The following is an 18,917-nucleotide window of genomic DNA, read 5'->3' as shown; positions in this document are numbered from 1 at the left end:
GCTTCCGTCAGTCTACCCCAGGGCAGCTGTGGCTACAGATGTAGCTTACCACCACCAGGTGTGAAAGAATGATGGGTTCCCACTTCTCTGTGAGCGCTTTGAGTATCTAACAATAGAAAAGCGCGATTAAATGTAATCTATTATTATTATTATTTTCTCATCGGTTGACATGTGGTAGGGAACCATGTTCGCTTGACCGCTCTGTTCCATAGTAAAGCTTCACCATCAGCTTTCGGGGAATGTAAACAAGGAAAAAAGGAAAAACCGGCTGTGTTTGTGTTGCTAAAGGCGGCCGCAATACACCGCTTCCCACCTACATCTTTCTTCTTTGACGTCTCCATTATTAATTTGGCCAATTGCGAAAGATTCAGCAACTCAGATGTCCAGACTTATAGCTGTAATCGGTGCTGGATCAAGATGTCCGCTATAATCCGCGACGTTTTCAACAGGATACTTTGCGCAAAATTTGAAATTGTAATTTATTAAACTAACCCGGCCGTATTGGCATGTGTTGCAATGTTAATATTTCATCATTGATATATAAACTATCAGACTGCGTGGTCGGTAGTAGTGGCTTTCAGTCGGCCTTTAAATGATGCGGATTAAAAGGATATTGCAAATTTTTACAGTCAGTAATGTCGTAGTAAATTTTAATAATGGTATTTTACTGTGAACTCCTGGTACATTTTCACAGTGTACCAAATGTTGTTAAAAGTGTACTTAAACAGTCTTCTCCTTGCAGTATGTTGTTATTCAGTATACCCACTGCAGCCCCTGTTTATGTCCAGGGCTCATGTGTCCTCCCACGGGCCCAAATAAAGGTCAGGGATAGAAGAAGGCACAGTTGGTCACACACGTAGGAGGATGTTGTCTCCATGTGGAGGAAAGTTGCTTGTTATTGTTTCTTGGCATTTTGGGGGGTTAGCGTCACGGACCAGGGGGTGCAGTTCTCCCATTGAGTTGCGATGACACGTGTTGTTATGTATGTTGTCAGAGAGGCCTTTGGGAGATCCGGACAGGAGCGTCAGGCTGCAGCTGCTGCTGGTGATAGCGGTGCCCTCCTGCCTGCTGTGCGTGGCCCTCGTACTCGGGGGGGTGTTTCTGGTGCAGAGTCGGCGCTGCCTGTACAGCCGGGCCCAGAAACACGACCCGGAAGAGACCCTGGACGACCACATGCTCATGTCACCCGACAAGTGTCTCAAAGATCTCATCCACGACATGAGCACCTCCGGCTCTGGATCAGGTTGGCTTGCCTTAAGATGATCTCACAGTTCAGATACTGGACACAGCATTAGGTACACCTGCACAATCTCATAGGAGAGGCGCTCTGCTTTCATGTCTTCTCGATTGTTTACTGTATCAACTTGACCTCATCACAGCTGGTTGTAATTAGTCACTGGTCGTCTCATATTGTGCCTTACAAGCTAAATAACTTATAAATTACTATTATAATTTTTTTTGAACCCGCAATTTGAAAGAATTCTTATATATTCAAACAAATAACAGTTTTATTTATGATTTACAATGTATCTATATTCAAAATAATATTTGTATTTATTTCATTGATTTATTTCCTATATTTTGGTTATACAATTAATGTACTTGACTATTTTTGTATTATATTTATAACATATATATACACACATATAGTTATATTTATAAACATACATACATATGTGTATTCAATATGTATTTATTCTAAATAATATTCATTTTTTTCCCCACAGACTTAAATTTTAAATTACCAACCATGGTTTCTAACTTGAGGTTAACATCAGCAACAATTTTACATTAATTTTTACCTTATTTTATTTAAACATATTTCCATGTTTCATTTAATTTGTTTGTATGTTATTTTTTAAAATTGCCAAACTTGGTTCAACTATAATTTTTCTTATGTTTAATAATAATAATATTAATACAAATATTACCCACAATAAATAATACAACATTTATATAAAACATAAAATATTAAATACATCAAAAATAAATAATACATCAAAAGGTATAGTTAGTAGATATTTCTATATATTTTATTTTTTATTTTTACAAGTATTTATGACTATATATTTTATGTAATACCAGGACATTTACATTTGTATTATAACTGTATTCATTATATTTATCATCATTACATATATGGATGTATGTATATGCATATATGTATTTGTATATACACATACATATATACATACATACATATATATATGTGTTCATATATGTATACTGTATATATACACTGCGATGAGATAGCGACTTGTCCAGGGTGTAACCCGCCTTCCGCCCGATTGTAGCTGAGATAGGCACCAACAACCCCAAAAGGGACAAGCGGATGTATATATACATATGTATATGTATCTAAATGTGTGTGTATGTATATGTGTATATAAATATATATATATATGTTTATATATACATGTGTATATATACATGTATGTATGTATATATGTAAATGTGTGTATACATATATATGTATTAGGGTATATATATAGTATAGATATGTATGTGTGTGTATATATATATACACATATATATGTATAAATATACGTACATATACATATGTATGTGTATATATATGTTTATATATATATATACATATATATATACATATATATGTGTATATATATATATATATATGTGTGTATATACATATGTGTATATACATATCTAGATATATATATATACACATAGTATAGATATGTATGTGTGTGTATTTATATATACATATATATGTATAAATATATGTGCATATACATATGTATGTATATGTATGTGTATATATACATGTTACTATACTTATATACATAGTATATATATGTATGTGTGTATATATATACACATACATATGTATAAATATACGTATATATACATATTTATGTGTATATATATGTTTATATATATATATATATATATATATATACATATATATCTGTATATATGTGTGTATATATGCGTGTATATACATATGTGTATATATATGTCTATATATATATATATATATAGATATATATATACACATAGTATAGATATGTGTGTGTATTTATATATACATATATATGTATAAATATACGTACATATACATATGTATGTATATTTATGTGTATATATACATGTTACTATACTTATATACATAGTATATATATGTATGTGTGTATATATATACATACATATGTGTAAATATACGTATATATACATATTTGTGTATATATATGTTTATATATATATATACATATATATGTGTATATGTATGTATATATATATATATATATATATATATATATCTATATATATATATATATATATATATATATATATATATATATAGATATAGATATAGATATAGATATAGATATAGATATATAGATATAGATATATATATATATATATATATATATATATAGATATATATATATATATATATATATATATATATAGATGGGGATCACATGGAACCTATCCCAGCTGTTATTTAATAAAATGTATTTTGACTTGAGTTGAAATGACCAGACTATGGCTTCTAACTTACGGAGTTGCCCAAACAAAACATGGTAAACACACCAGAATGTATTCTGTGCAGGACTCCCCCTGCTGGTCCAAAGAACAATCGCCCGCACCATCGTCCTGCAGGAGAGCATCGGGAAAGGGCGGTTCGGAGAGGTGTGGCGGGGAAAGTGGCGAGGAGAGGACGTCGCTGTGAAGATCTTCTCCTCCAGGGACGAGAGGTCGTGGTTCCGTGAAGCGGAGATTTACCAGACCATCATGCTCAGACACGACAACATCCTGGGCTTCATCGCCGCCGACAACAAAGGTGGCGTCGCTTTAAATTGATGGTGTCAACGTGACTTAAATATAGACACCACCTTCCTGACATGTTGTCATATTGCTTTCAGATAATGGCTCTTGGACGCAGCTGTGGTTGGTGTCAGAATACCATGAACACGGCTCGTTGTTCGATTACCTGAACAGGTACACCGTGTCGGTGGAGAGCGTGATGCTTCTTGCCTTGTCCGTAGCCAGTGGTCTGGCTCATCTCCACATGGAAATCATTGGCACACAGGGTGGGTGCAGCTGTCAATCAACACAGTAAACGACGGTCATGAAGTGAAGTGCAATATATTTATGTAGCAGCTTTTCTCTAGTGACTCAAAGCGCTTTAATAGTAATAATAATACATTTTATTTGTAAAAAGCACTTTACATTGAGCAAACAACCTCAACGTGCTACAGTGCATTACATGATATTAATAATAAAAATATTATAAAAATAAATAAAACTAAAAACTAGAACAGCCTAATAGCTAGAACTAGTATGCATATATCTATAAGTTTTTTTTTTTTTTTTTTTTAAATAAGGGTTTTTAAGCCTTTTTTAAAAGCATCCACAGTCTGTGGTACCCTCAGGTGGTCAGGGAGAGCGTTCCACAGACTGGGAGTGGCGGACCAGAAAGCCCGGTCTCCCATAGTTCGTTGCTTTGTCCTTGGAGATTGGAAAAGGTTAGCCTGTTTGGAGCGGAGGTGTCGTGTGGAGGATTTGGGGGTGAGTAGTTATTTGAGGTAGAGGAAGGCATTTCCATAGAGAAACTGGTGGGGTGGTAGGGAGACTTTGTATTCAATCCTGAGTGGAACAGGAAGCCAGTGAAGGGATTTGAGAGTTGGTGTGATATGGTCGTATTTCCGGACTCTCACCAAGATCCTGGCAGCACTATTTTGTATGTATTGCAAATTCTGAATGTTCTTTCCGGGGATCCCGACAAGAAGTGCGTTGCCGTAGTACTTTACATAGTGAAACCCATGATCCAAGTTACATTTTTAAACCAGCGTGGGTGGCACTGGAAGTGTCTTGCCCAAGGACACACCAGCTGTGACTAGGATGGCAGAAGCGGGGATCGGACCAGGAACCCTCAGGCCTTTCTACCAAACGAGCTACGGTGACCTGGGAGAAGTTGGGAAGACTATGTGTCCCGCCTGTTCTGGGAACGCCTCGGGATCCCCCAGGAGGAGCTGGACGAAGTGGCTGGGGAGAGGGAAGTCTGGGCTTCCCTGCTTAGGCTGCTGCCCCCGTGACCTGACCTCGGATAAGCGGACAAGATGATCTCCTGCTGGCCCCACTATGGACTGGACTCTCACAATATTATGTTAGATCCACTATGGACTGGACTCTCACAATATTATGTTAGATCCACTATGGACTGGACTCTCACTATTATTATGTTAGATTCACTATGGACTGGACTCTCACACTATTATGTTGGATCCACTATGGACTGGACTCTCACACTCGTATTTTAGATCCACTATGGACTGGACTCTCACACTATTACGTTAGATCCACTTTGGGCTTGACTCTCACACTGTTATGCTAGATCCACTATGGACTGGACTCTCACACTATTATGCTAGATCCACTATGGACTGGACTCACAGTATTATGCTAGATCCACTATTGACTGGACTCTCACACTATGATGTTAGATCCACTACGGACTGGACTCTCACACTATTATGCTAGATCCACTATGGACTGGACTCTCACAATATTATGTTAGATCCACTATGGACTGGACTCTCACTATTATTATGTTAGATTCACTATGGACTGGACTCTCACACTATTATGTTGGATCCACTATGGACTGGACTCTCACACTCGTATTTTAGATCCACTATGGACTGGACTCTCACACTATTACGTTAGATCCACTTTGGGCTTGACTCTCACACTATTATGCTAGATCCACTATGGACTGGACTCACAGTATTATGCTAGATCCACTATTGACTGGACTCTCACACTATGATGTTAGATCCACTACGGACTGGACTCTCACACTATTATGCTAGATCCACTATGGACTGGACTCTCACTATTATGTTAGATCCACTATGGACTGGACTCTCACACTACTATGTTAGATCCACTATGGACTGGACTCTCACTATTATGTTGGATCCACTATGGACTGGACTCTCACTATTATGTTAGGTCCACTATGGACTGGACTCTCACTATTATGCTAGATCCACTATGGACCGGACTCACAGTATTATGCTAGATCCACTATGGACTGGACTCTCACACTATTATGTTAGATCCATTATGGACTGGACTCTCACAATATTATGCTAGATCCACTATGGACTGGACTCACAGTATTATGCTAGATCCACTATGGACTGGACTCTCACTATTATGCTAGATCCACTTTGGACTGGACTCACACACTATTATGCTAGATCCACTTTGGACTGGACTCTCACACTCGTATGTTAGATCGACTATGGACTGGATTCTCACTATAATGCTAGATCCACTATGGACTGGACTCTCACACTAATATGTTAGATCCACTATGGACCGGACTCTCACACTATTATGCTAGATCCACTATGGACTGGACTCTCACACTCGTATTTTAGATCCACTATGGACTGGACTCTCACTATTATGTTAGATCCACTATGGACTGGACTCTCACACCATTATGTTAGATCCTCTATGGACTGGACTCTCACACTCGTATGTTAGATCCACTATGGACTGGACTCTCACTATTATGTTAGATCCACTATGGACTGGACTCTCACACTTGTATGTTAGATCCACTATGGACTGGACTCTCACTATTATGTTAGATCCACTATGGACTGGACTCTCACACTAATATGTTAGATCAGCTATGGACTGGACTGTCACTATTATGTTAGATCCACTATGGACTGGACTCTCACACCATTATGTTAGATCCTCTACGGACTGGACTCTCACAGTAGTATGTTAGATCCACTATGGGCTGGACTTTTACAGTATTATGCTAGATCCCACTATGGACTGGACTCTCACACTATTATGTTAGATCCACTATGGACTGGACTCTCAGACTATTATGTTAGATCCACAATGGACTGGACTCTCACACTATTATGTTAGATCCACTATGGACTAGACTCTCACAAAAGGGAATAAGCGGTACAAAATGGATGGATGAGATAGATCCACCGGTCGCCCAGGTCCCCACATCTGCAGTCCCCTCCAAGGTTTCTCATTGTCATCCCATCGGGTTGAGTTTTTCCTTGCCCTGATGTGTGATCTGAGCCCAGGATGTAGTTGTGGCTTGTGCAGCCCTTTGAGACACTGGTGATTTAGGCCTATATAAGTAAACATTGATGTAAACAAAAACCGTAAAAAAAACATTATTATTTTGATTGACTGACAGAAAGATACTAACACTGAGTCATGTCCTTCCTGTCCTGCTCGCAGGGAAGCCAGCCATCGCTCACAGGGACCTCAAGTCTAAAAATGTCCTGGTGAAGAAGAACGGCACGGCTGTCATCGCAGACCTGGGCTTGGCCGTGAAACACGACTCCAGCAGCAACAGCATCGACATAGCGTCCAACCACCGAGTTGGAACCAAGAGGTGACCTAGAAACACAGCTGACACGTTCCCACTAGCGTCCTCTCTGATTGTAACGTGCAGTCTGCACTAAGACACTCCCACCCGCGTCCTGCAGGTACATGGCCCCCGAAGTCCTGGACGAGACGATCAACGCCGACAATTTTGAGTCCTTCAAGCGAGCGGACATCTACTCCTTGGGTCTGGTGTTTTGGGAAGTGGCCCGCAGATGCTCCGACCGAGGTAGTCCTCGCCTCGGGATCTCGCGGCCCGGTTTTGCGCCGTAAACACCGGTCGAATGTGTCCTTTCTTTCCGCAGGGCTTCAAGAGGATTTCCAGCTGCCTTATTATGACCTGGTGCCTTCAGATCCGTCCGTGGAGGACATGAAGAAGGTCGTGTGTGAGCAGAAGCTCAGACCAAACATTCCAAACCAGTGGCAGTGCTGTGAGGTGAGATATGGATCATAATCATCATCATCATATTGAGGTTAGCGATGTCCAGAACCTGATTTGTCACATGCGGAAATTGGGAGCCAATCAAAAGGGAGACAAAAATAAATATTCATATTCTTTGTTACACACGTGCAAGAGTGAATGAATTCCAGAAAGGTGCGTGTCCTGCCGGAACACCGACTCAAAGCCGCCTCTAAAATACGAACCCCGCTTCCATATGAGTTGGGAAATTGTGTTAGATGTAAATATAAACAGAATACAATCATTTTCAACCCATATTCAGTTGAATATGCTACAAAGACAACATATCCATCCATCTTCTTCCGCTTATCCGAGGTCGGGTCGCGGGGGCAGCAGCCTAAGCAGGGAAGCCCAGACTTCCCTCTCCCCAGCCACTTCGTCTAGCTCTTCCCGGGGGATCCCGAGGCGTTCCCAGGCCAGCCGGGAGACATAGTCTTCCCAACGTGTCCTGGGTCTTCCCCGTGGCCTCCTACCGGTTGGACGTGCCCTAAACACCTCCCTAGGGAGGCGTTCGGGTGGCATCCTGACCAGATGCCCGAACCACCTCATCTGGCTCCTCTCCATGTGGAGGAGCAGCGGCTTTACTTTGAGTTCCTCCCGGATGGCAGAGCTTCTCACCCTATCTCTAAGGGAGAGACAAAACTAATTTCGGCCGCTTGTACCCGTGATCTTATCCTTTCGGTCATGACCCAAAGCTCATGAGCATTTAAGTCTCATCTTAAAACTCATCTGTATACTCTAGCCTTTAAATAGACCTCCTTTTTAGACCAGTTGATCTGCCGCTTCTTTTCTTTCTCCTATGTCCGCCCCTCCCTTGTGGAGGGGGTCCGGTCCGATGACCATGGATGAAGTACTGACTGTCCAGAGTCGAGACCCAGGATGGACCGCTCGTCGGGACCCAGGATGGACCGTTCGCCTGTATCGGTGGGGGACATCTCTACGCTGCTGATCCGCTTGAGATGGTTTCCTGTGGACGGGACTCTCACTGCTGTCTTGGAACCACTATGGATTGAACTTTCACGGTATCATGTTAGACCCGCTCGACATCCATTGCTTTCGGTCCCCTAGAGGGGGGGGGTTGCCCACATCTGAGGTCCTCTCCAAGGTTTCTCATAGTCAGCATTGTCACTGGCGTCCCACTGGATGTGAATTCTCCCTGCCCACTGGGTGTGAGTTTTCCTTGCCCTTTTGTGGGTTCTTCCGAGGATGTTGTAGTCGTAATGATTTGTGCAGTCCTTTGAGACATTTGTGATTTGGGGCTATATAAATAAACATTGATTGATTGATTGATGACCATAGGTGAGGATGGGAACGTAGATCGACCGGTAAATTGAGAGCTTTGCCTTCCGGCTCAGCTCCTTCTTTACTACAACAAATCAGTACAACGTCCGCATTACTGAAAACGCCGCACCGATCCGCCTGTCGATCTCACGATCCACTCTTCCCTCACTCGTGAACAAGACTCCTAGGTACTTGAACTCCTCCACTTGGGGCAGGGTCTCCTCCCCAACCCGGAGATGGCACTCCACCCTTTTCCGGGCGAGAACCATGGACTCGGATTTGGAGGTGCTGATTCTCATTCCGGTCGCTTCACACTCGGCTGCGAACCGATCCAGTGAGAGCTGAAGATCCCGGTCAGATGAAGCCATCAGGACCACATCATCTGCAAAAAGCAGAGACCTAATCCTGCGGTCACCAAACCGGAACCCCTCAACGCCTTGACTGCGCCTAGAAATTCTGTCCATACAAGTTATGAACAGAATGGGTGACAAAGGGCAGCCTTGGCGGAGTCCAACCCTCACTGGAAATGTGTTCGACTTACTGCCAACAATGCGGACCAAGCTCTGGCACTGATCTTACAGGGAGCGGACCCCCACAATAAGACAGTCCGATACCCCATACTCTCTGAGCACTCCCCACAGGACTTCCTGAGGGACACGGTCCAATGCCTTCTCCAAGTCCACAAAGCACATGTAGACTGGTTGGGCAAACTCCCATGCACCCTCAAGAACCCTGCCGAGAGTATAGAGCTGGTCCACAGTTCCACGACCAGGACGAAAACCACACTGTTCCTCCTGGATCCGAGGTTCGACTATCCGGCGTAGACTCCTCTCCAGTACACCTGAATAAACCTTACCGGGAAGGCTGAGGAGTGTGATGCCAGGATAGTTGGAACACACCCTCTGGTCCCCCTTCTTAGAGAGAGGAACCACCACCCCGGTCTGCCAATCCAGAGGTACCGCCCCCGATGTCCACGCGACAACATATTTGATTTTCAAACTAATAAACTTTTTTTGTTGTTGCAAATCATTAACTTTAGAATTTGATGCCAGCAACACATGACAAAGAAGTTGGGAAAGGTGGCAATAAATACTGATAAAGCTGAGGAATGTTCATCAAACACTTATTTGGAACATCCCACAGGTGTGCAGGCTAATTGGGAACAGGTGGGTGCCATGATTGGGTATAAAAGCAGCTTCCATGAAATGCTAAGTAATTCACAAACAAAGATGGGGTGAGGGTCACCACTTTGTAAGCAAATTGTCGAACAGTTTTAGAACAACATTTCTCAACGAGCTATTGCAAGGAATTTAGGGATTTTACCATCTACGGTCCGTAAAATCATCAAAAAGTTCAGAGAATCTGGAGAAATGACTGCACGTAAGCGATGATATTACGGACTTTTGATCCCTCAGGCGGTACTGCATCAAACACCAACATCAGTGTTTAAAGGATATCACCACATGGGCTCAGGAACACTTCATAAAACCACAGTCAGTAACTACAGTTGGTCGCTACATCTGTAAGTGCAAGTTAAAACTCTACTATGCAAAGCCAAAGCCATTTATCAACAATATCCTGAAACGCCGCCGGCTTGGCTGGGCCCGAGCTCACCTAAGATGGACTGATGCAAAGTGGAAAAGTGTTCTGGGCGGTTTAGCTCGGTTGGTAGAGTGGCCGTGCCAGCAACTTGAGGGTTGCAGGTTCGATTCCCCCTTCCACCATCCTAGTCACTGCCGTAGTGTCCTTGGGCAAGACACTTTACCCACCTGCTTCCAGTGCCACCCACACTGGTTCAAATGTAACTTAGATATTGGGTTTCACTATGTAAAGCGCTTTGAGTCACTAGAGAAAAATCGCTATATAAATATAATTCACTTCACTTCTGTGGTCTGACGAGTCCACATTTCATATTGTTTTTGTAAATATTCGACATCGTGTCATCTGGACCACAGGGGAAGCGAACCATCCAGACTGTTATCGACGCAAAGTTCAAAAGCCAGCATGTGTGATGGTATGGGGGTGCATTAGTGCCCAAGGCATGGGTAACTTACACATCTGTGAAGGCACCATTAATGCTGAAAGGTACATACAGGTTTTGGCACAACATATGCTGCCATCTAAGCGCCGTCTTTTTCATGGACGCCCCTGCTTATTTTAGCAAGACAATGCCAAGCCACGTGCTACAGCGTGGCTTGGTAAAAAAAGAGTGCGGGTACTTTCCTGGCCCGCCTGCAGTCCAGATTTGTCTCCCTTTGAAAATGTGTGGCGCATTATGAAGCGTAAAATATGGCAGCGTAGACCCCGGACTGTTGAAGGACTGAAGCTCTACATAAAACAAGAATGGGAAAGAATTCTACTTTCAAAGCTTCAACAATTAGTTTCCTCAGTTCCCAAACGTTTATTGAGTGTTGTTAAAAGAAAAGGTGATGTAACACAGTGGTGAACATGCCCTTTCCCAACTACTTTGGCACTTGTTGCAGCCATAAAATTCTAAGTTGATTATTATTTGCAAAAAAATTGTTAAAAGTTTATGAGTTTGAACATCAAATATCTTGTCTTTGTAGTGCATTGAATTGAGTATGGGTTGAAGAGGATTTGCAAATCATTGTATTCTGTTTATATTTACATCTAACACAATTTCCCAACTCATATGGAAACGGGGTTTGTAACTCTTTGAAAAACAAGAACTTGGGTCTGGAGGTCGTGTGTGAGAAGTTACTGTAACAGCGGCTTGTGTCTCCTGTCTTTAACAAGCTAGGCCCTGCGTGTGGCGGGCAAACTGATGCGAGAGTGCTGGTACGCCAACCCCGCCGCACGACTCACCGCCCTGCGGGTCAAGAAGACGCTGTCGCAACTGTCCAGCATCGGAGACGTCAAAGATTAGACACGGCGGGGCCGACCGCCACCAAAGGTACCCCCGCCCTCGGCCCCACGCGGTCTTCAGAATACAACCTCGGCGAGCCGAATAAGGTTGTTGGTGCCAAAGAAGTGTGGGAGGTGCCTGTGGCAGCTTAGCGCCAACGTTGAACCAAACGTGTGTGAGTAGGAGCCACGTCGTCGTAGAAAACATGTGAAAACACGTGACTTTTTGCTACCTCAGATATTTAAAAGTGCTTGATAAACCCTTTTTGTGCCATTTCTCGTAGAGAACAGAGTTGCTGCTTAAATAATGTGCTATTTGCAAAGGTTTCTCTCTTTAAAAAAAAAACGGCACGCTTACAGGACATCCATAATAATAATGTGCTTATTGTAGTTCATGCTCCAAAACAACAGGGGGCAGCATTGATCCTGCACCAATATTTGAAGGTATCAAAGGGCAACTCTTTTTAAAGTTGATTACTCACAGTGGAACCTCTGCAATCAAACACTTCTAATTGCATCCATCCATCCATTTCCTACCGCTTGTCCCTTTTTTGGGGTGGCTGGAGCCTATCTCAGCTGCATTGGTTTGGATTTTTGTTTTATTCTCATCAGAAATATTGGAAATACAAATAGTTCATCATAAAACATTTTATGAGCAGGTCATCCAAAAAATAAGTTTCCATTTACTATCAGTTTACTACCACTTATTCCCTTTTGGGGTCGCTGGCGCCTATCTCAGCTACAATCGGGCGGAAGGCCGTGTACACCCTGGACAAGTCATTGCAGGGCAAACACAAATAGAAGGACTACTTTCACACTCACATTAACAAATATTAATCAAATAACCAAATGACGGATGTAGTTGAATGTATTTTAACATGCATGCAGTTACAATATGGTACATCCCATATTTACACTTACTCATTGTCCCAAAAGGATTCCGTACTATAAGGCGCACTTAAAATCCTGTTTTCCCCAGCGCGCCTTATAACCCGGTGCGCCTAATGTACGGAATAATTCTAGTTTTGCTTACCGACCTCGAAGGAATTTTATCTGGTACTGATAAGCGTGACCAGTAGATGGCAGTCAAACATAAGAGATACGTGTAGACTTCACTATGATGGCGATATAACTCAAGTAAACAACACGAACATTTAATGTGTTCCTTTGGAAATAAAGAACATTACACACGACGCTCAAAAATCTAGCAAAATGTTTTAGTACGACTTTGGTAAGCTATGGTGCCGCACCGCTTGATGGATTGTCGGCGCTTTAAACATACGTGTATTATTATGGTGTGTGTATAAGGTAAGACGTATTATCTGGCGTTTTGTTTCGCGATATTTTGCAAAAGCAACGTTTCTTACCTTCTGGTACCTGCTGATCTGTATTTGGGATCTGCATGAATCATGAACATTTCGCGCCTTCGCCTTTGTAGTCCGTGGCGACGGCGTAGTCGATAAGCTTCTACTTTTACTCGATTTTCTTATTATGGGACATCCATCCTCCGCTGTTGCCATTTCTAATATAAAGTGTTAAGTTCTTACTTATATCTGTCAGTAAGTTCGCCATGAAAGCTCTAAAACATACCGGTGTAGTGAGTTTATATTATTCACTCAAGGAACTTTAGTTATTAGAGAGTTCCGGTCGGACGGTTTTTCACGGGAAACACTTGTCGTTGTTTCCGGATGAGGAGAAGCTGCTCCGTTATTGATTGAAGTGAAGTCTGAATTTCATTAAAACAGTTGATTGATTGATTGATTGAAATTATTATTAGTAGATTGCACAGTACAGTACATATTCTGTACAATTGACCACTAAATGGTAACACCCGAATACGTTTTTCAACTTGTTTAAGTCCACGTTAATCAATTCATGGTAAGTTAGCTCCATCTTTTGACACTTCTTCCACTCCCGTCCTTGCACGCTACACCGCTACAACAAAGATGACGGGGAGAAGACGGTGAAACGAATGGATGTACACATGAGATAGGCTCCAGCAACCCCCGCGACTCCGAAAGGGACAAGCGGTATTGATTGATTGATTGAAACTAGTAGATTGCACAATACAGTACATATTCTGTACAATTGACCACTAAATGGTAACACTCGAATACATTTTTCAACTTGTTTAAGTCCACGTTAATCAATTCATGGTACAAATATATAGTATCAGCATAACAGTCATTATACAAGTTAATCATCAGAGTATATACATTGAATAATTTACAATCCGGGGGGTGGGTTAGGTTGCTAACGGCATATTTCAGTCATAGAAAATGGATGGATGGGTGGATCATATTGATATTTGTTAACCCACCGAAATATAAGCCAAACTATTTTCTCAAGACCAGTTTAAATACAAAACCAAAGACAAAAGTGTTATTTCATTTTTGTCAGAATATTTCTTGGTTGTTTGATGATTGCGCTTCATTGATCACGTTGTCTTAAAATGATCGTTATGATTGTATGTAAGGGGAAAAAAAGCCTTATTTTCTCTATCTAAAAGATACACGATATGTAAATATGCCAGATTTTGAAGTCGCTTGTCTTTTTTAGGATTTTTTTCCCCATTAAAAAAATGCTGTCTTATGTTTGGTTAAATTCCACTTTACTTCAAGTAACTTGCCGTGTATATCATACTTGCCAACCCTACCGAATTTCAATGCCTCTACCGAAAATCTCCCGGGACAAACCATTCTCCCGAATTTCTCCCGATTTTCAGCCGGGTCTGAGTGAGGACAGCCTGTCGTCACGTCCGCTTTCCCTCCATATAAATAGCGTGCTGGCTTAGTCACGTTATAACATCTACGGCTTTTGGAACTGCACACACAACAAGAAGGAGACTATTATATATGTCTCCGTTATCCATAGGGTTATCTATAACCCATCAAGTAGGCAGGCACGGAGCTATTTCTCAGCGTGTTTATTTCAGCCGGCATGTTAATAAACTGGCACACAACATCCGGAATCCCATCATGCATTGCTTTAAAACTACGGCATGTAGTAATGCCCAAAAAAAAAGATAGTGACAGAGAATATACAAAAGGGACGGAACAATTCAACCCTAAACTCACTCCTTTCCTGCAAAATTAAATGTCACAGATGCTGCACATACCTATGCTCCTTCAAACTTCAAAGGCTGTGCTACTGTGGGGCGGCATAGCTCGGTTGGTAGAGCGGCCGTGCCAGCGACTTGAGGGTTGCAGGTTCGATTCCCGCTTACAAGCCAACCTAGTCCCTGCCGTTGTGTCCTTGGGCAAGACATTTTACCCACCTGCTCCCAGTGCCACCCACACTGGTTTAAATGTAACTTAGATATTGGGTTTCCCTCTGTAAAGCGCTTTGAGTCACTAGAGAAAACCGCTATATAAATATAATTCACTTCACTTCACTACTGGTTGCAAAGCATTGCACTTTCAAATACAACAATGAGTAGCGGAGTGTTATGTGTGGAAGTAAATGAACACTGAAATTCAAGTTTTTGTTTTTTTTATATACCGCATTTCCTTGAATTGCCGCCGGTTATATAGTATGCGCCTGCCTAGAATTACTGCCGGGTCAAACTCATTTTGCAAAATAATTAGCGCATGCTTAGCATTACCGCCGGCTCAGGATTAACGCCGGGTCAGACTCGTTTCGCAAAATATTATTTTTATTAGCGCATGTCTAGAATTTCCGCCGGGTCAAACTCGTTTCGCCAAATAATTAGCATACGCCTAGAATTTCCTCCGGGTCAAACTCGTCACGTCAGGAGTGACACTTCACCTGTCATCATTTTCAAAATGGAGGAGGCTGATTTCAATAATTTTAAATCGCATAAAGCGAAGAAGATTAAGAGCTATTCAGTAGGATTTAAGATCCAAGCTATTGAATATGCTAAAAAGAACAGTAAGCAGCCAAGTTTTATTAATATACCGTAGCTGCGTGTGTCAAATATGACTCATAAAATGACTCCCTCCTCCTGGTGGTAGAGGGCGCTAGTGACTACTCTGCTGCAGAAGAAGTGACAACAAGCAGCAAGAGTGAGCAGCGATCGTTTTTTTTTCCCTCTCGCTTGCACTTTTAACATGGAGGATTACATATCTAAAATAAAACAGTTTTCTAAACTGGACTTTCAATCAAAGCAGGAGGTAATAAAGGAAGATCTCCATCGAGACAGAGAGACTTAAAACTGAAGAAAGATAAGGAAGACTTCTATAAACAAGTTATCGCTACTTTTGATCAGTAGGAGCCGCGCATGGACTTCATTTATAAGTAAAGGTAAGACCATAATAACGTTCTTTTTTATTAAATGTGATTTTCACGATGGTATCCTTACATCACACTCAAATTTCTAAGCGCAGGCCTAAATTTACCGCATGCCTTTGGTATGCAAGAGTGAGCAGCGATCGTTTTTTTTTCCCTCTCACTTGCACTTTTAACATGGAGGATTACATATCTAAAATAAAACAATTTTCTAAACTGGACTTTCAATCAAAGCAGGAGGTAATAAAGGAAGATCTCCATCGAGACAGAGAGACTTAAAACTGAAGAAAGATAAGGAAGACTTCTATAAACAAGTTATCGCTACTTTTGATCAGAAGGAGCTGCGCATGGACTTCATTTATAAGTAAAGGTAAGACCATAATAACGTTCTTTTTTATTAAATGTGATTTTCACGATGGTATCCTTACATCACACTCAAATTTCTAAGCGCAGGCCTAAATTTACCGCATGCCTTTGGTATGCAAGAGTGAGCAGCGATCGTTTTTTTTCCTCTCACTTGCACTTTTAACATGGAGGATTACATATCTAAAATAAAACAATTTTCTAAACTGGACTTTCAATCAAAGCAGGAGGTAATAAAGGAAGATCTCCATCGAGACAGAGAGACTTAAAACTGAAGAAAGATAAGGAAGACTTCTATAAACAAGTTATCGCTACTTTTGATCAGAAGGAGCTGCGCATGGACTTCATTTATAAGTAAAGGTAAGACCATAATAACGTTCTTTTTTATTAAATGTGATTTTCACGATGGTATCCTTACATCACACTCAAATTTCTAAGCGCAGGCCTAAATTTACCGCATGCCTTTGGTATGCAAGAGTGAGCAGCGATCGTTTTTTTTCCCTCTCACTTGCACTTTTAACATGGAGGATTACATATCTAAAATAAAACAGTTTTCTAAACTGGACTTTCAATCGAAGCGGGAGGTAATAAAGGAAGATCTCCATCGAGACAGAGAGACTTTTAAAACTGAAGAAAGATAAGGAAGACTTCTATAAACAAGTTATCGCTGCTTTTGATCAGAAGGAGCTGCGCATGGACTTCATTTATAAGTAAAGGTAAGACCATAACGTTTTTTTATTAAATGTGCTTTTCATGATGGTATCCTTACATCACACTCAAATTTCTAAGCGCAGGCCTAAATTTACCGCATGCCTTTGGTAAACGCCGGAGTGAGAAGAGGTTTTAAATTAATTGGCGCCCCGGCGGCAATTCAAGGAAATACGGTGTATATATATATGAAATAAATACTTGATTTTTAGTGAATTGTAGCTATAAATATACTCCTCCGCCCACCTCAATCCCCCCCAAATCTCCCAAATTCGGAGTTCTCAAGGTTGGCAAGTATGGTATATATTCTCCTCTCACGCTCTTCTTAACACTAATTATTGCCTCATCTCATGTGAGGGTTACTGTTTTTAATTGTTTGACTTTCGAGGTTCCACTGTAAATTTCACGACTCAAATTTTGGTCAAAGTCCAAGAGAGAGGGCAAAAAGGTGTGGCCATTCGGTCGTATGTAAAAAGAGAATGACCATCTTGGGTTTCAGGTGATTTCAAGGATTGGTCAAAAGGCACTCAAAGGGCGCCGTGACTGCTACTAACTTGGAGCTGATGCTATGTATTTGTGGCGCTACCTCGTTAGCGTATAAATGCCCTGCTGTGCAGCTCCACCTGTTCAGGAGAGAACACGCAGAAGCTAATACAAATAATAACAGAATCAATTATTACATTAAAGCAAGGGTGTCCAAAGTGAGGCCCAGGGGCCATTTGCGGCCCGCAGGTCATTTTTTAACGGCCCCACGGCAAATTTTAAAAATACGATTGAAAATGTTTTAAAAATGTAAAAAGTGATATAAAGGAGCAAACGGGTGAAATGTAACAAGAAAATGTTGCAACGTTTACTCTAATAACACAAAGCTGTCATGCAGGCTGTTTCTTTCTTTAAAAAAATAACATCCATCATCTTCCGCTTATCCGAGGTCGGGTCGCGGGGGCAGCAGCCTAAGCAGGGAAGCCCAGACTTCCCTCTCCCCAGCCACTTCGTCTCGCTCTTTCCGAGGGATCCCGATGCGTTCCCAGGCCAGCCGGGAGACATAGTCTTCCCAACGTGTCCTGGGTCTTGCCCGTGGCCTCCTACCAGCTGGACGTGCCCTAAACACCTCCCTAGGGAGGCGTTCGGGTGGCATCCTGACCAGATGCCCGAACCACCTCATCTGGCTCCTCTCCATGTGGAGGAGCAGCGGCTTTACTTTGAGTTCCTCCCGGATGGCAGAGCTTCTCACCCTATCTCTAAGGGAGAGACCTGGAAACTCATTTGGGCCGCTTGTACCCGTGATCTTATCCTTTCGGTCATGACCCAAAGCTCATGACCATAGGTGAGGATGGGAACGTAGATCGACCGGTAAATTGAGAGCTTTGCCTTCCGGCTCAGCTCCTTCTTCACCACAACGGATCGGTACAACGTCCGCATTACTGAAGAAAAAAATAACAATGAATCAAAATCAATGTCATTACGAATTATTGACCTATTCAAGGCTCCAATTACGTCACATTAAATTTTCCACTTTGATATATTTTGGGGGAAAATGTTGCATGTTTTGTTTGCCATATAAAAAACTGAGCTGTTTTTTTTTTTT

General features: G+C 41.7%; 1 protein-coding gene across 1 annotated transcript in view; it reads left to right on the top strand.

The window, feature by feature from the left end:
- The window catches only part of LOC133537884 (activin receptor type-1C), a 59,925-nt gene that overhangs the window by 39,332 nt on the left and 1,676 nt on the right, over positions 1–18,917 (top strand). The window contains exons 3-9 of the mRNA XM_061879005.1: positions 995–1,243; positions 3,578–3,808; positions 3,891–4,058; positions 7,258–7,414; positions 7,509–7,633; positions 7,710–7,840; positions 11,907–18,917. The exon at positions 11,907–18,917 is cut by the window's right edge and continues 1,676 nt beyond it. Of these exons, the coding sequence (XP_061734989.1) occupies positions 995–1,243; positions 3,578–3,808; positions 3,891–4,058; positions 7,258–7,414; positions 7,509–7,633; positions 7,710–7,840; positions 11,907–12,032 (1,187 nt within the window). The 3' untranslated portion in view covers positions 12,033–18,917. The remainder of the gene's footprint in view (positions 1–994; positions 1,244–3,577; positions 3,809–3,890; positions 4,059–7,257; positions 7,415–7,508; positions 7,634–7,709; positions 7,841–11,906) is intronic.

This window comes from Nerophis ophidion, linkage group LG19 (genome assembly GCF_033978795.1).
Source record: "Nerophis ophidion isolate RoL-2023_Sa linkage group LG19, RoL_Noph_v1.0, whole genome shotgun sequence".
In the NCBI taxonomy this organism is placed as follows: Eukaryota; Metazoa; Chordata; class Actinopteri; order Syngnathiformes; family Syngnathidae; genus Nerophis; species Nerophis ophidion.
This window is presented reverse-complemented; position numbering and strand designations above follow the sequence as displayed.